The sequence below is a fragment of the Protopterus annectens genome, chromosome 14.part0 (genome assembly GCF_019279795.1).
Source record: "Protopterus annectens isolate FY-2018-M chromosome 14.part0, PAN1.0, whole genome shotgun sequence".
Classification (NCBI taxonomy): domain Eukaryota; kingdom Metazoa; phylum Chordata; order Ceratodontiformes; family Protopteridae; genus Protopterus; species Protopterus annectens.
In genome coordinates, this window is record NC_056748.1 from 466202962 (window position 1) to 466225037 (window position 22076).

The 22076-nt window shown below is 39.5% G+C and overlaps 1 protein-coding gene across 1 annotated transcript in view; it reads left to right on the plus strand.

Annotated features, from left to right (window-relative positions):
- The window catches only part of LOC122789044, a 3657207-nt gene that overhangs the window by 419098 nt on the left and 3216033 nt on the right, over positions 1-22076 (plus strand). Inside the window, exon 4 of the mRNA XM_044056223.1 lies at positions 7800-7904. Within this exon, the coding sequence (XP_043912158.1) occupies positions 7800-7904 (105 nt within the window). The remainder of the gene's footprint in view (positions 1-7799; positions 7905-22076) is intronic.

Sequence of the window (22076 nt, forward strand, 5' to 3'; positions counted from 1 at the left end):
AGGCTGGGGGAAGGACAAGGGAGCCATGACATCACAGAATGGGTGGGTCTTATTATTTTATTTAGAATCAGATGATGGCTGTGGTGATGTCACTTTGGGGGAGGGAACTGATTAAAAAAAAAAAAAAAGGACCTGCACTGTCTGGCCTCGATGTCAGTAACTGGGCAACTCCAGCAAGCTTTATTCAAACATGAAAGAATCATTTTGTAAGTGAAACCATCACAGTATGAGATGGTAGGCTTCTGTTACAGAAGTAAGGAGAATTATAAAAATTGTAAATGCTTTATTGTTGTTGCTTTACAGAGGACAATGTAAATAGGGAGGAAAAGGGCCGTGAAGTTGAGGAATACATTAGAGAAACCTGTTGTACTCCTTTAAGAATACACAGGGAACACACTCAGTCTGGGGGCTGGGTTTCCCTCTCTCTCGCCCTCTCTCTAGGCCCCCAGTAAGACTCCCCACTGGCACAGCTGTAGAGTTGAGTCCTCAGCTGAGTGTTCCAAGCCAAGTCCTCTACCACCCTCTCTGTGAAACCAATGCTCTGTGTCCCTGCTCCAAGTAGCTGACACACACACTCTTTGAGATTTGATTCTCACACACACACACACACACACACACACACACACACACACACACACACACACACACACACACACACACACACACACACCTCTGGGAAAGGCTGGCACAAATTTACTAACTCTTCTGCCTTTGCCCAGACTATGAGGTAGATGTTCTTTGTGTTTCACTGTTGCAGTCATTACATTTGGGTAATCTGCTGGCAGGTTGCCCTCAGTCGGCCTGAATATCAAAGTCTTAGGTCCTGCGTCAGTTGCTGTCTCCTCTTCCATGATGTCAGGGGTATAAAACAGGCAGCCGACGCCATTTTCTTTAGTCTTTCTTGCCGCACAGTGCCCGAAGCAGAAGCAGTTCGCAAGTGCCGGTCAGCTGACTCCTGAAATTTTCAAATTCGAGTTTCAGAACCAAAGTCTTCAATTAAAGCTAAGTACCCCGTTGGGGAAACTTTTTCTTGCTCCTTACAATGTCAGTAAAAGTTAGTAACTGCATTACTTGTGGGAAGCAAATACCTCATAAAGATTTTCATTTGTACTGTATTCCTTGCCTAGGCCCAGATCATAATGTGTCTTGCTGTCGGTTTTGTGCTAGATTTAACCAATGCAGTATTAAGTGTCGGTATATCTTTGCTTCAAAATATTTTGGAAACAGATTTAACTACCCTGAAATGTCGTCGGATGGCAATCCGACTACCCAAGTTCACAAAAAATGCAAAGAAAAGGACAGAGACAGACCGTTGAGGTTCAAAACCGACGATGAAGCTTCCCCTAAGCTAATCGCCGGTATTCAGTGAGGTGCTTTTGCAGCCCCTGATGCCTGCTACTTTCGAGTTGCAGGCCTCTACCGAGACCCATGTTGTGTCCGGCACACCCCGAGATTCTCAAAGTATTGTACCCGTGGATGTCTCTCTCTCGGATGGGTCCGGAGCCGCTGAGCAGGCACCGGCTTCTGAGGGTGTCTTCAGGCCTCAGCATTTCTATATAAAACCAACGCCAGCTTCAAAAACAGACAAAAGTAACTTCTAAGGCTATGGTGTTTGCCTTACAAACAAAAGGTGTAGGGTTTGACTCTCACATGGGGTAATTGCCTAGGCTTAAAATGGCCCACAAGGGCAGTTAGCCTAGTACTAATCTATGAACCTATGAACCTATAAGATTACTCCTTTGGAGAAACCTTGCATACTTTGAGGGAACATTTTCATTGGGAGAGTCAAGATTTCTCAGAATCAAAAAAGAGGCTTAGGGATTTCCTTCTTCTCCCTCAGCATAGGCCTTTAGCCATACCTCCTGTATTAGACATTGTTGATGTGTTTTTGGAATCAAGCATGACTCCAGATTCCTTACTTCCGGCTACTAGCAAGCCAGACAGATATTACAGGGTTCCTGACTCTCACAAATTTTTATTCAAAAACCCTACTGCTGACCCTGAAAATCTTACAGGGTCCCAAAGCTGTAAAGGCCTCAACAGCTAAGAATCCTACCCTCTCTGATAGAGATTCCAGGGTGCTGGATAGATGGAGAAAGAAGGTTTATATGTCTGCAACCTTGGAAATTAGGGCCTTAAACTGCCAGTTTCATATGCTTAAATATCAACAGCATGTTATAGGATTATTGAAACAGAAAATGATGTTGATTTCTGAATGTGTGGAAAATAAAGAATTACAGGAATTATTGCATGCAGCAGAGCAAGTTGGAAAGCATACTTTGCAATGTGGTTTTGATTCCTTGGAGGCCTCCTGCAGGGCCACAGTTACTGGATCTGAAGGCATGTCTGGCTAAAGGAGCAACATTTGCCTGACCATGTTAAAGCTAAATTGTTGGATGTACCTTTACAGCATGATACACTGTTTGGTAATAAGGCAGAAGAGGTTTTAAAGAAATTGGAAGACAAAGCTAAGTCTATGCAAACTATAAAATACTTTTTACAAGTGCAGCCACCAAGATTCAGTAGACACTGGCCTACAAAAATTGGTCCTTTCCTGTGTCCGACAGAGCTTCAAGGGGCAAATCCAGATGCTCAAAGGGCTCTAGATACCATTCACAGGATTCTTATAGGTCAAAGCGATGGGGTCTCTCTACCTCCAAATCTGGAGGAAATAAAGTGCAACCCTACAGTAAACAGTCTCAGTGACTTCCCTCTGCCATCACCAAACACTTATATTTTGGCAGCCCCCTTAGGGGGAAAACTAGCACTTCATGCTCAAAATTGGCAGTTAATAACCCAGGACAAGTGGGTATTAAACATAGTATCTCAGGGATACAGATTTCATTTCCACACTCTGCCCTTTCCAAAGAGTTGGCCAGATCTGCCACAAAATCAATGGGCAGAGGCACAGAAACAAGTTACATCCCTCATGGATATGGGGGCTATTCAGCTAGTGCCAGAACAGGAAAAAGGACAAGGGTTTTACTCAAGACTGTTCTTGGTACCCAGAAAAGACAATGCCTTGTGCCCAATACTGGATTTATCAATTTTGAACAAATTCTTGGACATACCAAAATTCAAAATACTAACTTTGCAGCAGCTTCTGCCCATGCTGGGCAAGAATGCTTGGCTAGTGACTCTAGACTTAAAAGAGGCATACCTGCATATCTCAATAAGGGAATCATGCAGAAGATACCTCCACTTCAAGGCTGGTTTTATGCATTATCAATTCTCTGCGCTGCCCTTTGGCTTATCTACTGCACCCAGGATCTTTACAAAGTGCCTGGCACTAGTAATTGCATTTTGCAGACAAAGAAGTATACAAATCTATCCTTACTTGGACGACTGTCTCATTCAAGCAGAAAACAAGGGCATTCTTCTTCAACATCTGGGGTTTGTGAAAAGGCTTCTAACATGCCTAGGGTACACAATAAATGAAAAGAAATCACATCTGGTACACTCTCTCAAAAGATAACATTCCTGGGTTCAAGCTTGAATACAACTGCCCAGATGTCTTACCTTACGCCAGACAAACAAAGGCAACTGACTATTTACTTCAAACAGATGGCAACAAAAACCCAGTTATCTGCAAGACAAATTCTGCAGGCTTTGGGGTTCATGGCATCCTGAATTCTACTGATTCCATATGCAAGACTGCATATGAGGAAACTACAGTGGTACCTAAAAAGTTTATGGAGTCAACATTGTCACAGTCTGGAAACAATGATTCCACTCATTCCCTGCCTACAACAGGAGTTTCTTTGGTGGGCAGAGACATGTCACCAGAACATGGGACGGTCTTTCACTCTACCCCCTGCCAACCATACCCTAACTATAGTCGCATCAGACTATGCTTGTGAGGCCCACCTGGTGGGGAGATGCATTCAGGGCATATGGAGCCCAAAACAAATGCATCTGCATATCAACCAGAAAGTGATGTTAGCTGTTCAGAATGCCCTGACAGCCTTCAAGGACTTACTTCAACCAGGACAACTACTGATAAAGACGGACAACACCACAGTTATGTGGTACATAAACAAGCAGGGGGGCACACACTCCTACCCCCTTTGCAGACTAGCCATGGCATTGTGGGACACAGCCTTGACTTACCAAGTACATCTTCAAGCTCAATTCCTGCCAGGAAAACAAAATACTCTGGCAGACGACCTAAGCAGAAACCTTATGGGACCCTCCTGAGTGGAAACTGGATCCACAAGTCTTCAGCATGATAACAGAGAAATGCGGGAGCCCAGACATAGATCTATTTGCCTCTCCCCAGAATTATCAACTGGACAAATTCTGCACAAGGAATTATCACAGACAAGCATGGAAAGTGGATGCCCTATCCTTCAGTTGGAAAAATCTATCAGTCGACGCCTTTCCTCCTCTGCCTCTTCTTCCAAAGGTCCTACTAAAGGTCAGACAAGAAAAAAAAATGATTCTAATTGCCCCGGACTGGCCTCACCAACACTGGTACCCAATCCTAAGGAATATGTCTCAACTCCCTCCTTGGTACTTGCCTCAAATACCTCATCTACTGTCTCAGCAGAACAATCAAATCCTGCACAATCAGCTCCAAACTCTGAACCTGGCAGCATGGCTGATCATGTAGTTATTCAAACACCACCACCTCAGTAAATCTGTGATGGATGTCATTTTGGAAGCCAGAAGGCCTAGTACTAGAAAATCTTATGCTGATAAATGGAAGAGATTCTGTGCTTGGAACCAAGCACAAGGAACTGACACAGCAGAGCCAAATATTCCTCAGATTTTACAATACTTGACTGAGATGCTTGACAAGGGCCTATCTTTTTCATTAATAAAAATCCATGCCTCTGCCATCTTGGCTCATTACAACACAGAGCCTCCGATTTTTTCTCATCCTTTGCTAAAACAGTATCTTAGAGGGGCCAAAATTTTAAGGCCTCCCAGAAGATCACCAATTCCTGCATGGGACCTCAATTTTGTGTTGGAAAAGCTCACCCTGCCTCCATTTGAACCAGCTGCTACTGTAGATATACAGTTTTTATCCTGGAAAACAGCTTTACTTCTGGCAATCACTTCAGCAAGAAGGGTTTTAGAGCTACAGGCCCTCATGGCTGTGGAGCCTTTTATTTTATTTTACCCAGACAGGGTGCCCCTCAGGACCAATCCTTCCTTTATTCCTAAGGTGGTATCCAGTGTGGCTCTTAACCAAACTATTCACCTGCCAACTTTTTACCCAAATCCACAGAACAAGGGGGGGGGGTGGATTCTGCATTCCTTGGACGTGCACAGACAACTAAGATTCTACTTAAACAGGACCAAATCTTTAAGAAAGTCTGTGCAGCTACTGGTGGCATTTGCTGCAGGATCAGAGGGGAAGGCTATTTCAAAGCAGGCTATTTCAAAGTGGATAAGCCACTGCATTCATTTCTGCTATTTCCATCATGGTAAACCGGTGCCCAAGGGCATTAGGTCACATTCCACCAGGGCTGCATCTACATCACCAGCTTTTCTCAGAGGGGTACCAACCAAAGACATTCTATAAGCTGCTACTTGGAATTCTGTTCATACTTTTACAAAGCATTATGATTTGCCTCTCTTCTCTAAGTCCAGGGCAGGCTTTGCCACTGCAGTTCTGCAGGGCCTTATAGCCGCTCCTAATGCTATTTAGTTCCAGCCTCCCATCCATAGCTTTGGGATTCTACCCAAATGTAATGACTGCAACAGTGAAACATAAAGAACATAGTACAGTTGTGTACACTTACCATAAATGTAGATGTTTGAGTGTATTCACTGTTGCAGTCCGGTTTACTCACCCGCCATCCCCCTTTATTCTACAGCTTTTCTTTCCTTCACTATATTCTACAGCCTTTGTGTTGTATTTGCTTTTGAATGAAGGTAAAGTTTATGTTGTGACAATTGCATATATTTATAGTTTATATATATATATATATATATATATATATATATATTTTTTTTTTTTTTTTTTTGCTCCTCATTTGGGGGGCACCTGACATCTGTGGCAAGAAAAACTAAAGAAAATGGCATTGGCTGCCTGTTTTATACCCCTGACGACCTGGCATCATGGAAGAGGAGACAGCAACCAAAGCATGACCCAAGACTTTGATATTCAGGCCGACTGAGGGCAACTTGCCAGCAGATTACCCAAATGTAATGACTGCAACAGTGAATACACTCTAACATCTACATTTATGGTAAGTGTACACAACTGTACTTTATACTGCCACCAGCCAGCTACTGTAAGGCTCTTACAAGGGTGCCCAATTATACTGAATAAAATTAATACTAATAGAAATGGTGGTGTTTGACCAATGCAGCAATGCTTTCAGCAGAGGTGACAGTGTCACCAAAAATACTCTCAAAAGTTAAAATATTCTCTAAAAGACCAGCCAAAATTAAATGTTTAAATATATTTAATAATAAATAATAAAAGAACATGAAAGTACTAAATGCCTATTTATAATAAACACCAGAGTTTCAGTCACAGGAAATATTAAAGATAACACAGATGGATAGATTCATACAGATACAGAAAAACAGTACTTAACTAATCTCACTATATTTTCCTAACTGTTCTAAAGAATTACTATCCCCTGGTTGCTTACTAAAGCAAGGCAAGATGATGTGGGTGAGTGGTTTTCCTTCTTTGTCAGGTTTCAAAAACAGACTACCCTGAGACTTCTATCTCATCTAGTATTAAAATATAATTTCAGTGCTAGATTACAGAATGACATCACATACATCTGGTCATCTGACTTTGGTTCCCACACTACCTCCTTTGCTAAAAACTGAACCAGAATTTAGCACACGTGTTACCATACACACAGATAGAGGCTTGCTTTACTGAGATGTCTTATAGCATCTGGATGCTATAAAACCATTTCAAAATTTTCACCCTTCCAGGGTAGCAATTAGTTCACCCCTAAGTACAGAACAGTAGGATTCTTAGTCCTGGTTTACACAGGTATTTCATCACTGTTTGCAATCAGAACTGTAAGATACAATCTTTATAGCCGAAACCAAGTAATTTAATTTCAGACTATTTTTCAAAGTTAGGTGGACTGAGATTAACCTCTTCTTTTCCAGTATCCTCTGTTACAGTATATTAATTTCAACAGTTACAGTACAGTGTGACATATAGGTATATTTCTTGTCTGTCCAGCAGGACCCATTGTTGGCAGATTTTTAACAGAAGCAGCTTTACAATTACGTTTTCAACACAAGCACTTGTACAAGTCAGTTTGATATATAAATGACATATACTTCTTTACAAAACTCCAGCTAGCTGTGCTGGCATATGTTACGCATCAACTGCCTTATGTCTCCTGGTATAGCTGGCACTACCTCACATCGTCACATCATACATAGTTCTCTGGAACACTGGGATGCAGCCCTCAGGTCATGGATGTAGAAAACGATCTAATACTGCTAATGCAAATTTTGTGTATTACTGTCTTCTTTACAAGCTAGGCATTATTCTTCTCATTTGTAAGGGTTGAGCAGTAACATCTCCAGCTGTAATCATGCATCTTATAAGAGATAATAAATAAAGACTTTTTTTAACATATCCTGGATTATTTATGAGTCTTGTGTCAGTGGACTGTATGTGAATTTAATTTAACATTCTAATATAATTTGTTCAGTTTGCAGAATAATATTAGTATTGTTAAGCATCTGTGTAGCCCTTTAGAAGTGACATTAAATGACTATGTAATTGGGTAAATTATAGTAACATTCATACTGCTGTGACATTTTTCTTAATCTAACATCTTTTCATCTTGCCCTTTTAACAGATGAAATCAGCAAGTGCAGGGGACAACAATCTGTTTACTGAACAATACTGCAATATATGTAATGCTCAGCTTATCTCTGAATCTCAGAGGGTGGCACATTATGAGGTAAGTGCATTTAAACATACAAAGGCATGTGACTTGCATACAAGCCATACAAATTTCCGTGCAATGTTGGTTTGGAGTGGAACTCACACTTCTGGAGATAAAAATGTAGATTAAATGCACTGTTGTATATACCTTATATTTGAGACAGACTGCATAGAAAAATTGTTTACATGGCAAAAGAAGTTTGAGTAACACTTTTAACACTGTAATACACAAGCAGCATACTAAATTCCTGTCAGAAAACCTTTTAGAATAAAATTAGTCTGCCGGAAAATAATGTCAGGTGAGTTGTATTATATATAACAGTGTTATGCAGCTGTGCCAAACCAATAGAACAGTTCTAACAATTTCTAATGATATCACAACAAATGCTGCTCCCCACCAGAAAAAAAATTAAGTAAAATCAAACAAAAGCCCTTTGTTTGCTGCCTAGTTTACTCAGTTTCCTTCCCCTTGTCCTGTGAGTTTTACAGTTATAAATATATATATAATCTATCCCAACTGCTAAAGGAGACTCACAAAACAAAGCAGCAAATCCAGAAATAAGTATAAGTGAGTCAAAGCACCATGGTCCAGCCAAATAAATATGTGGTTTTTATTTTAATTTTGGATTTGGTCTGATGAAGCGGTAACCCCATGAAAGTGCTAACCTTTTTCCAATAAACTGCTTGCTGTTTTACATATCTTCTGGACATTTATTTGGCTGGACCGTGGTGGTTTGACTCACTTATACTTATTTCTAGGTTTACAGTTATGGCAGTATAAGCAGGGTTGGCAAAAAATCATTTTCTCCAGGCACAGATTTCAGTACCTTTGGGGGATTCTCAGCCATTTGTAAGCAAGCCAAGAAATTGATCTATTCTGTGTTTTGTAATCCTAGCATGGGCCTTTTCTCAGTTGACTGTACCCAAACTATTCCATCAGGATCCATCCAAGAGACACCTTTATAAATATTCTTATCTATCTCAGTTGGCTCTTCTCAATCCAAGAGAGTAAAAATTCTGCTCCAGACATTTTCTGGATTACTAAAATCACCAACCTTTCTTGGTGAGTAATATCAGTGACACTGCAAAGATACCTTCTTCCTGCCTGCAGTACACATGGCGTAATTCTTTCAGTCACTACACATACATGTTGACAACAGATGTGACTGGCAAGCTGAGATATTTTCCTAGTAACTCAACTCCTGCTTGACCACAGAAGACTAGTTCATTACCTACTAAAGTGCACCCAATATTGAATGCCTCTCTATTATCAGTTACGAACAAGGTAACATGTTTTCTAAACTATCCCAAATGAGAACCTGACTTGTGTTCATCACTCCTACCTCTGCAGTAGCCTGTAAGCCATATGATTTGTGTCTTGCCCAATACACACCAACCGGCCAGCTTCCATAACCTCTGGCTTCCTCTCACACTTCAGCTGTGACTGCTGAGTGGTCAGTCCTGATGAAGGAAAAATCAGCATTCAGAGTGGAAAATCTTAACTCTCATAAAGAAGCAACAGTAGATTCACAAGAGAGGCAGATGCCAGTTCATCTCCTTTCTGGCAGATAAGTCCCTTTTGGGGGACTCATTCTACACAGAAAAATTAAAAACAAAAGAGAGAGACACACACACATGCATGCACATGCACACACAAGTGTTTTTTACTTTAATTTACTTTGGATTCTGTGGCACTTTAAGAAACCTGATACTTCTTCAGTATCAGAAGTTTCTTACTATTGACAGCAGTTTTTAACTTTGTCTAATCTGAGGAGGTATTTTATGAGGAAATGTACTGCTTATGTGAACCTGTTTGTTTTTAAACAAATGTTTTGTGTGGGGCAGCGCTCTTTTAGGTGTAGGGAATTGTATGAGTAAAGTATTACTTTTGTTCATACTGTGACAACTCACCTGACATAATTTTCTGTCAGACTAATTTTATTCTAAAAGGGTTTCTGACAGGAATTTAATGTGCTGCTTATGTATTGTTGTTGTTCCTAGAAAGAGAACATAACTTTCCATAGAGCTTTTGCCAAATCCTCGGGCTCCGTCTTCACATCAGCTGATGGTGGGTGACTCCGTAGAAGCCAACAGTCATTTCTCTGACCATTCACTTACCTCTCCTCTGATGTAGTCATTTTAGCTACCATGAGCTGGGGATCAGCCATGTCCTCTTTGGCTGTTCCGGTTTCTGAGCTGGGCATAGGAGAACCATCTTTACTGAGGCATGAAAACATACTGGGGAATGTTGTTGGTAGGAGACCTCTTGACAGGGCAAATAGTCCTTCTCCAAGTTGGCCACTAAAGATGCCTGTAAGGAAAAGACAAAAGGTTATACATAGTTTATCAGAAAACACGGTATCCATAAAAAAAATATTTTCTTGCCTTAAGCAAAAAATTGCTACAGACAGTTAATCCTGCTACACAGAATTCAGTACTTGTAAAGCAGGACAGTAAATTATTCTTGAGGAAGACATGTCAGATGATTCTGATATAGGAAGATGCAAGGCTTCCTCTCCTGTAGATTCTCAAGAGCAAAATTCTTATGCTGAGGAAGATTGGTCCTCATAACCTCCTTTGGAGGAATTTTCTTTTTTTTTTTTTTCCAGATTATTGCCGGGATGCATGAGGTGTTTTTATGGGAACAAATGGGTTTTCCCCCTGAACTGAGGAGACATTTCTGATATGCTGCAAGTGGATATGCCTCATTCTACACTTACTCCTCCTCTAGTGCTAGCCCTTGAGGATGCATAAAATATGCTGCCTGTAATATCCCTAACTTATAACCTTATGCACAAATAAAACAACTAGGATTTACAAAGTTTCTCAGACTAGCAAGTATTTGTTTCCTTCCCATAGGTTAAGCCTGCAGCAATATCAGCACCTACTCCACCAAAGAGCAGGCTCATGGTGTCATCCAATCCTTCCCCTTTAGACAAATAAGGGAAAATTTTGGACAGATACGCTAAGAGATTTTTCTTCCACTTTGGTGTACATAATTCTTAACAATCAGAACCATATGTGGAGGTTTGTGCTTTTTTGTGTAGACAGTTTGAGACTACTAGCTACCAGTCTTCCCCCTGAATGTAGTGCCTGTCTCAGTTGTATTGCTTCCAGAATTTCCCAGTTATCTAAGCATGCCTTAAAGAGTGTGTATGATTGTGCAGATGCTGCGCATAGGTTCTCTACTTCTGCTACTGGTTTGAGGAGGTATGTCTGGGTACGAAATATTTTTTCTGATGTGGTAAAGTCAGAAATGTTGAGTTGAGCTTTAGATAAGGAGGTTTTATTTGGCCAATGTGTTACTCTGGCCTTAAAACAATTTAATGAGAGGTGGAAAGTAATTGATTAAAGTAGTATCTAACATTTGATTTTTCAGACCCTTGCTTACTAATCTCTCAGACTGTTTTTCATGCCTAAGAAACAGAACAAGCAATTTCTGCCTTCTCAAGGCAAGCAGCAAAACAAACAGAGATGGCAGGTGGAGTGCAATATGAAAACTAGGATCCTTTCCAAAAAAGGGGCAGTCTACAACTTCAGAATGACAATGCTAATATTCTTCCCCTCTCCCCCTCTCTTCTTACTCTAGTCTCTCTAAACCTGGCTCAACAACTGGCACTGTATAGTCCCCTTTGCCAAAATATTGTGACATTCTCATGGGTGTTAAAAGTGGCTCAGGAGGGATAGTCAGCACTGGATATAAAAACCCTTGTTTCAAGGGAATTTTTTTCCCCACCCTCTGAACCAAACAGACCTTTTTTTTCTTCAGTGTTTACTCACCCTAGTAGTTAGAGAACTAGTGTCATTAAATCAGAGGCAAATGCTTCTATTTCAGAATGTTTCCAGTACCAAAGAAATAGTCTTCTTGGAGACTAGTATTAGAGATGTTCTTCCTAAATCTGCATGTGGAAGTTCTAAAATTTAAGATGTTGACTCTTCAGAGTCTGTTATTTCTCATTCCTCAAAGACGCTTTATGGAAACATTGCATGTAAAAGACGCATACTATCATGTTTGTATGGCTAAAGGCTTCAGGGAAATTTCTCAGATGTTCTGTGTGTGTGGGTCACATTATCACTCCTCTGCATTACACTATGGGTTATCTACTTCTCCAAGGGTGCTTACAAAGTTGCACAAAGACTCCTCACGTGGACGGCATCTGCAAGGTCCCAAATATAAAGTCAAAACCCAAAAATGACCAGCAGAAAAGAGAAAACGCACTATGTCACAGACCGGTTTTGTTCACAATGACCTTTATCAATGTGAATAAATATCATATAAATGATAATAAGGCTGTTTATACAGTAGAAAAAAATACAAACCCACCAATCACAACCAGACTGTGACAATAAAGTGTGTTTTCTCTTTTCTGCTTACAAAGTCTCTAACTCCAGTCATAGCTCATTGCAGATGGAATGGCACTCACATTTTTCCTTATTTAGATGATTTATCTTTGCAGATTCTTCTCCCAGATATCAAGTTTCCTTAACACTGGTTTCCTCTCTTCTGACCGATCTGGGATTTCAGATTAAAATTTAGAAAATCCTCCTTGATCCTGGTATACAGGATTGTCTTTCTGGGATGTCTTATAAACACTCTGCTGCAAAAGACATATTTTTTTTTGAAACCGTTAAAAGTGAATTTTTATCTGGAAGAATTCCCAAGCTTCTCAACTCAATCTTAGACTTCAGCCAGAGTTTCTAAAGATTTTAAGGTTCATGGCATCTATGAATCTCATCATTCCTCTCACCAGGTTACACTTTGGAAAGATTCAATGGTATCTAAAAAAACACAAGAACCTAACACTTGCATTCTTTGGATTTTCAGGTACTGATCTTGTAAAAAAATGAACTACACTGGTGGAGACTATAACTGCCGGTAAATATAGGTATCCACTTTTCTTCTCAACCTACATGTCAGTCTGTGAATGCACACACCACAGATTTTGCTTGAGGACAGTTTCCATTGAGGTAGATGTGCAACACCTGTGAGATTATTCAGACAGACCAAAGCACATAAACATAAAACTGATATTGGCTGCGATCTATGCCATAAGACCTCTTCATCATCTGTAGTCCTCAGGACCATTCCGGGTGATTCTAGATAACACCACAGTGATGCAGATAACACCACAGTGATGTTGTACATAAACATACCTCTCCACCTGTTTGCTTAAGAATTCTGGATAAAGCCAAAAATAATGGGTGGACAAAGGGCCACAATCAGTGACAAATATTAAATATCGCTGTTATAAACTTAGAAAGTTGGTAGAATAACAGGTTTTACATTAGCATGCATTTTCAAAAAGATATCAAGTTTGAAACTCAAATGATTGTCATTACTTAATGACTGCGGTCCTCAATTTACCAAAAAATTAAATTTTTTTGAGGAACAGACCAAAAGTATGAGGCAAAAATCTGGACATTCTGTAAAATTCTGGATAGTTGAGAGGTACTTACATCGTCAAGAAAGGGGTTAGAATGTTGTACCATCTATGTAGATTGGCTATGATCACTTAGGAGTTAATGCTTCAGCATATTTTAACCACCCTCCCCCCAGCATCTTACATTATAACAGAGCAAAACTTGTTGGCAGGCAAACTGAGCAGGACCAGGATGATCTCTTATGATTGGAAAATGAATGAGAGGATCTTCCAGGAATTGATCTAGTTGTGGGGGTCACTTCAAGTAGAGCTGTTTGCCTCCTTTCAAAACAGACAACTCGTCAAATTTTTCTCCATGACTCCATGCACCCAGGCCTGAAAACAGATGCTTTTTCATTTCCATTTCCATTGTCATAAATGTTCATATATGCATTTTCACCCCTTCCACTGACATCTAAGGTAATTCAGAGGATTCAGAAGAACTATACATGAATAATTGTAATGAGCCACTTTTGGCCGAAGAAACATTTGTTCCTCCTCCTTATGGAATTGGCCAAGGGCAATCAGAACAAGCTTCCTCAAAAACTGGACCTACTCAGACAAGACAGGGTGACTTTTATGAACCTTAATTTCAGATATCTTCAACTAACTGCCTAGATGATTAATTTCTAATATATTTTAACCAGCTCTTATCGGGGGATATGCAGCAGGTACTAAAGGAGGCAAGAACACTTGCTACTAGAAAATCTTATATTAGCCAGTAAAAGAGATTTTCTAATTTGTCCCAAGTCAAAACAAGGTCCCTATCAGGAATTATGTACCACTGGTGCACAAATATTTGTGTGAGCTACTAGTCTTTGGCCTTTTACAGTAGAGAGTCAATTATCCAAACTAATTGGGACCTAGGTAGTTTGGATAATCAAACATATAATTGAACCGGATAAAAAATGTCTAAAATCTTGTTTTTCCTGCAAGCAGGGAATACACTTTTCAACCATTCAGCGAGGTCAGTGGACAATAAAGAATAGTTTTCATAACTGAGTGGGCTACAAGCTCAAAACACACACACACACACGTGAATACGAATAATGTATGCATACTCAGAATTTATGATTTTTCCTACTTTGGAAGGGTGTGTCCGGATAATTGACTCTCTACTGTATACTCCTCTGTTGAGGCATATCTTGCAGCCATTTCATTATTTTTGGGTACAGGTCCTCCACTTTCTTCTATGTTTTAAGTAAAATAGTTTCTAAAAGAGTGTTACACTTGATTCCACCAAGCAAACAGGTTATCTTATCTTTTTATTGGAAGAGTTAACGGCATCACCAGCTGAACCTGGACATCAAGCAGACTTAAGGTTCATTACATGGAAAATTGTTCTCATTCATCTGACATCTGCAAGAGGTATATATTAAGTTGCAGGCTCTCATGGTGGGTGTCAGTCTCTAACATATATGACAAGCAGGTGGGGTATTTCATTTAGATTCTTTAATACATAGAACCACATCAGGATACATAGCAGCATCATAAAATACAAACGGACTGGTTAACAGACAGACCTTACATACATACATGTTTACATCTTAACAGCTTACTACAAAATGTCAGTCAGACTTGCACATACTCTGTATTTATACACTTGTGCAAGCCCTTAGGTAGCTTCTTAAAGATACATGCACACATATTGATCTACATCCTCCCTCTTAAAAGACTGCCCTTTGTAAAAACAATATTAGAGTTAGACATGCATTACTGTAGACATTAGAAACAAAACACAATATTCATGTCCAAGTTGCCATGTATCTGTTACATGGTTTGGAGATATGACCAAATCTCGTAACACAATAACCTGGACTGAATTTAGCAACAGGGACATTCTTCGGTGAACAACTCGTATCAGGAACTTCTGGATTCATCACAGAAATAATATTGTCTGGAACTTGTCTCAAGAATTGGAACACCGGACAGCTCACTCTGAGGTAATCTTTCTCACAGGCTATGTGCTGTAGTATAGGCACGGACCCCATTCTCAAATGTTTCCAATTCCACCTAAACTCTGCTCCTTGTGATTCCACAATGTATGATTTCAGCTCTGGGAAATATTCTTCATGACTCCAATCCGATCATAACCTTCGGACGTTTACATCCTTGCCACTTCTTCTTGTAATGAATTTAATGGTTTACTGGTTTTATCATATAGGACTTATGGGTTAGGCATTTCTTCAACAGACTGGCTTTCAGTGACCTGTTCTTGACACATGGAATCAACAACTGACTAATGATTGGTAATGTGGTTCTGGTTTGTCTCAGCAAAAGTCTCTGAGCAGATGAACCAAGATGTTTATCACAAGGAACATTTCTGTGATTCAAGAGATTCAGGAAAACATCACTGGTTTCTCATTTTGAGTTCTCTAGTAACTGTTTTGCACTTTGAACTGCACCTTCTGCCAAACCATTTGACTGCGGGTACTCAAAGCTACTCGTGACATGAGTAAAGTCCCATTCTTCAGCAAATCTTTTGAACTGTTGGCTTATAAACTGTGTGCCATTGTCAGAAATAACTGTGTGGACTACCATGTACTGCAAAATGACAGTTCATCTTAGTAATGACAATACTGGACATACCTCTCAACCTGGAAACATCAAAAATCTGGACAAGGCCCATGAAAAATAGGTACAAATCTGTATACTGATTAATGTAAAATTTGCGTACATAATTACACAACCCCGCCCACTCCAATGGAATCGTGGGATACCAACTTTCAAACGCAAACTGAAGAAAAGAACCAAAACAAAGCACCAGAACCCCCCCTGCAGCCATTCCAATGTCCCATTACTTGGCTGTTTCACACCATTTACCGTAAACACTAATGTGTGCATACTGCTTTACTTCTACAGTGATTATTTGGATTTTATTTTTTTTACATTTTATAGCACAATGCACAAACAGTAATATATATCTGGCTGCTAAACAAAGCAATACCATCTCACAATGAAAATAGACTTGGCGTTAAAACTTCTCTGCCCTTGAAACTCACATTCATTAAAACGGCATTGAAACCCACAGATTATATTTGGGCTGTTTTCAGATCAGAAGCCCCTTGCACACAAAACAAGAAACTTGCATGCATTCTTTGATATAGCTTCCTGATTTTATTAAATTATATTCCTTGTATAATACAGCATACTTGTTTGACTTAAGTTAGAGCAAATTTTAAATTTATTGTTTAAACATTTTTCCAGTAGGCAATGAAACAAAATTCATAAATCAGTAATGACAAAACTGCCCTATTCAGAACATTTCCATCATAAAAGTCTACTTCCATACACAATTGCATTTTAAATTTATTGTTTGAACATTTTTCCAGTAGGCAATGAAACAAAATGCATGAACCAATAATGACAAAACTGCACTATTCAGAACATTTCCATCATAAAAGTCTACTTCCACACAGAATTGCATTTTAAATTTAGTTTGAACATTTTTTCCAGTAGGCAATGATGCAAAATGCATGCACCAATCATGACAAAACTGCCCTATTCAGAACATTTCCATGATAACAGTCTACTTATGTGTATGTATATGTATATGTGTGTATATATATATATATATATATATATATATATATATATATAAGACATGCCCCTGAACCAGTAAATTGACATATGGCAATAGCTAAGACTGCTGTGGCTTCTAGTCCTTGAATTGCTCCCTCATAATGCAGTGAGCAATTCTGCCTGAAACAGAATTGCAAAGTGCATTAAATGTTTCTGAAGACCTCCAGTAAGTTGATCGTTGAGGTATGGTTTGTTTTTTTTTAATTTTTACGCTATTGTTGCAATGTTTCTGACTAGTTTTAACTTTTTTCTGGTATTTATTACTTCACAGATTGGATTCATTTACTTCATTTGCATTTAACACACTGCATATTTGCATAGCTATAAAAATGACAAGAAGCATATTTAAAATGAGTTGGGGGGAGATATATGAATAACAAAACCAAGTAGCTATTCAGTGATGTGTTAGCTTCTGAATGTGATTTTCTTGAACTATATTTTCTTTAACATGTTTGTTTTTTCTTCCAAATATTAGAATCGGAATGATATTTTGTCTTCTTGCTGTTATTTTTTCATACCTGCTTTAAATCGATCTCTGAATTGAGCATTCGATAATCTGCATGCACTAAAGTTATTCTGGCTGACTGCCATGTCTGTACTACTTCCATACAAATCCCTGTTGGTCTGTTAATAGTCTGCTATACTCAGCTGCTTAATGCTCTGCCTCCTTCCTAATGATTCTTAAACTTTAATATCTTGCTTGCAACATACATTCTAGCCCAAAATTAAGGATTTGTACACACACACACACACACACACACACACACACACACACACACACACACACACACACACGCACACTTCATGCTATTAGGTACCTGCAGTTATTAAATCCATTCTGCAATGCGTTCCTTTCTGCTAACTGTCAGAAAATCCATTATGCAGTTATTAAAATGCATTCTGTTCTGCTGACTGTCAGAAAGCCATTCATTCTACATCGTTCTGCTAACTGAAGTGCGCTGACTATCAAAAGAAGTGCGTTCTTGAAATGACAGTTCTCCCAAACAGAAATCCTGCATTCTGCCCTCCTACCAGTATTCAAACAGATGCGCGTCACACGCACACAATCCGACAGGCTGACGGAGCTGACGTCATTGCACACATGATGACGTCAGCTCCAAAAGCACGAAATCTGAAAAATCAGAAATGAAGGGGTGCCCCTCAGGAATCGTGGCACCCCATTATTGGGACCCCAAAACTCGGTAAAAACAGAGTAATTCAGGATGGTTGGGAGGTCTGGTACTAGATGCTCGATTAGGAAGTAGGTCAATCTCAAACCAATTAGAGTAAGAGTCCACTAACACCAAATAATGTTGACCATTTCACTCAAAGATGTGGCTACTGTCAACCATGGTAGTTCAGGAATCTGGTTTAGCTGAAGTGGTTCCTTCTGCTGATGTGCCTTTGTACTACTACACACAGAACAAGACGAAAGTGTTCTTTCAATGTCTAATAACATAGAAGGCCAAAACACTAGTCCTCTCACCCTTATTTTTGGTATAGCCAATTCCTGGGTGACCACGATGCAAGATAGTAATGTACTCTTGTTGCAATGCCTTCAGAACAATTACTTTTAGACCTTTCATAATGATACCATTTTCAGACAAAATATCATATTTGTATGGAAAATAAGGTTGCACTTATTGAGGCAAACTAGATTGCTTTGATGGCCATCCTTGATTGATAAAGTGGTTGAGCCTTTGTAAAACTGGATCTGTGGCTGTGTGATCTTTCAATTCATCAAGATGTGTGGAAGAAAAATTTTTCACTTCCATGACTTCAAAATCAAGGTTCTCATTCTTGTGCTGTTCTGTGGTGTTTCTGGGTGATCTGGATAATGCATCAGCAAGATAAAGAAGTTTGTCTTTCTTGTAGACAGGAGTGAAATTATACTTTTGCAATCTCAGTATCATACATTGCAGTCTGGCTGGAGCTGAATGCTTAGGCTTTCTCAAGATAGTGACTAGAGGTAGCTGGTCTGTTTCAATCTGAATAGGTCTACCATAAACATAATCATGGAACTTCAAACATGCAAACACAATTGCCAAAAGCTCTGTCTCAATCTGATCATGCAGCATTTCAGTTTGGGTAAGAGTTCTTGATGCATAGGCATACAGGTTGATCCTCTTGTAGAATGACTGCACCTAGACCACATTTCAAAGCAGCACATGAAAGAGTAACTGGTTTGTGAACATCATAGTATCTGAGAGTTGCTGGACTGGCAATTCTGTGTTTCAGGACAACAAATGCTCTCTGGTGTTGCTCCAACCAAGACCATGATACATTTTTACATGTCAACTCTCTGAATGATGCTGATATTTGGCTCGAGTCTGGAATGACCTTGCCTAGATAGTTAACCATGCCAAAAAAAAAACATTGCAGGGCTTGAACATTGTCTGGAGCTGGCATCCCGAGTATGGCTGTTTGTTTAGAAGGGTCTGGTCATAAGGTTGAACTGGTAAATAAATGACCAACATAAGTAATCTCTTGTAGTCTGAACTTGCATTTCTGTGGATTGAGCTTAAGATTCACTTGACATGCCCTTTCCAGAACTTTTCTGAGCTTTCTGTCTTGCTCAGCTTCACCATGACCTCCTACTATGTCATTGACTATAATAGCACAAGGATGCCCAGAAAAAAGTTGCTCCATTGCAAGCTGAAAGACTTCACTTGCAGGATTTATCCCAAATGGCATTCTCAAAAATCTGTACCTGCAAAATGGATTACTGAACATAGTGAGCAATGATGATTTCTTGTCGAGGTGATTCTGCCAAAATTAACTCTTTGCATCTAAGACAAATAAAACAGTGGCATTTGGCATCAAGGCTGCGACTTCTTTGACTGTGTGCACAGGATGATGGGGTATTTTTAGTGCGTTGTTCAAATTGCATGGATCAATACATATTCTGATGTCATCTGAGCTTTTCTTATGAGCTACCACCATGGAAGATACCCATTCAGTTGGTTCTGCAACTGGACAAATCATACTTTATTGCACCATTTTATTTAGCTTGGCTTAGACTCTGTCCTGCAAGGCTATTCTAACTTTTACTGTTGGCCTGATAACTGGACTGACATCTGGATCTAACTTCATGGAGTACATGATTGGAAGCTTCCCTAATTTGTCTTTGAAAAGATCAGCATAGGTAGAAAAAACTGGGCAAAATTAGAATAGTGGTCTTTAAAGCTAACTTGGTGGACTTCCTTGTTAAATGAAAGCAGTCCAATTTTCAAACTGTCTCTGAGCCTTAATAATGATTGGACATGCCTCTTGACTACATAAAATGACAAGTCATAGCTTCTTCCAGCAGAGTAACATGAAAGCACTACTGAGCCTTCAGCTTGAATTTCTTCACCACCATAAGCAACAACCTTTGCACTCCTTGCCAAGTCAAACCTTTTCCCATGACACACTTTAGCAAATGTTTCTGCTGACATAACATTGCACTTGGAACCTGTGTCAGCTTTGAGCTCTATGGATTTTCCATTTATCTGAACAGGGCAAAATACTTCATTCTTTGCCCTAAAATCTATTGCACTGACTGTCTCACAAAGCACTGACGTACATCAACTTAGAGTAGGGTTGCAGCTCTCTAACTGAACAACATGTTTCTTAAAATGTCCCCTCTTAATAAAAGAATGTGGACCCTTTGATCTAGTACTCTTATTGACTGGGTACTTGTATCTAATCCTTCCAAATATCATAACCCTGAAACCCTACCAAACACCCTGAGTGATCACTGCCCTATAAAAGTGCTTAGGTTCACTCCCCACTTCTCAAAACCTCCTAAATTTATCACTTGTCATAAACTCTCTCACTTCCATCCAGAAACATTTAATCCCTGCCTCTCTAAAGTAAACTGGAAATTTCTTACCCAACTTCTACTAGAAGAAGCAGTCCTAGCTTTCAACTCCAACTTCGTTAGCATCTTAGACTTACTTGCTCCCCCTCACAAAGTCCGAATTAAATCTACCATATCTCCATGGCTTTCAAAAGCTACTCATACCCTTATGGTAACTAGAGACAAACTATGGAAAAAAAATGTTCACAAACTAAGCTCTCTTAAGACTTACAAAAATATAAAGAACTCAGAAATCTGACAAAGAAACACATAAACAAAGATAAAAAGGACTTATAACAAACCTCCGACAGCCCTAAAATCTAATCCTAAAAAATTCTGGAACTCTATTAACCAAGTATTACATCCCAGTAATCTGATCTCCCCCAATCCATGCCCAGACAAGACATCTGAAGAAACTGCCACTATCTTCAATACCTATTTTATTGATTCAATATCTAAGCTACTGAACCCTAACCCAAACTCCCTCTACTACTAACATCTCCAACTTTTCTGAACCTACTCCTAATACTATCTCCTCAAATACCTTCTCCCTCAAACCTGTACCTACTAGCTACATCAAAACTCTACTCTCTAAATTAAATTAAAACCATGCTCGGCATCAGCTGGCAATATTCCTTCCACTTTTCTTCAACTAGCAGCTGACTCTCTTGCTCTCCCTTTATCTATCCTAATTAATTGCTCTTTCTCTGAATCTAAAGTCCCTTTCATCTGGAAACAATGCTACACTCTACCTATACACAAAGGAGGTAACTCCTCTGATATCTCCAACTTTAGACCTATCGCTATCCTCTCCCCTTTCTCTCAAGTACTAGAAAAATGTATTCATAAACAGGTTATGCAGTATCTAATACAGAAAAATCTGCTTAACCTCACTCAACACAGTTTCAGACTCAAACATAGCACCACTACAGCTCCATTATCCTTCCTCAACACAGTGTCTGTAGCCATGGACGACCATAAATTTATTTCTTGCCTTTTCTTGGACTTCACAAAAGCTTTCGACACTGTCTCACACTCTCTTCTGCTGCACAAACTGCATAACCTCAGCTTCACCACTGATACTGTTGCATGGTTCTCCAGCTACCTCACTGATAGAGCTCAATCAGTGAGGTGGCACTCTGCACTCTCCCCTCCTCTCCCTGTCAAAATGGGTGTACCTCAAGGGTCTATCCTAGGGCCTTTACTTTTTAATATCTTTACTAATCAGCTCTATACCTCCTGTCCTCAGTCATTTTTAGTGCAATACGCAGATGACTATATAGTCATCACCATGGCCAACTCTCCCTCTAAGCTCTTCTCAGCTACTCAGGCATCTTTTAACTTA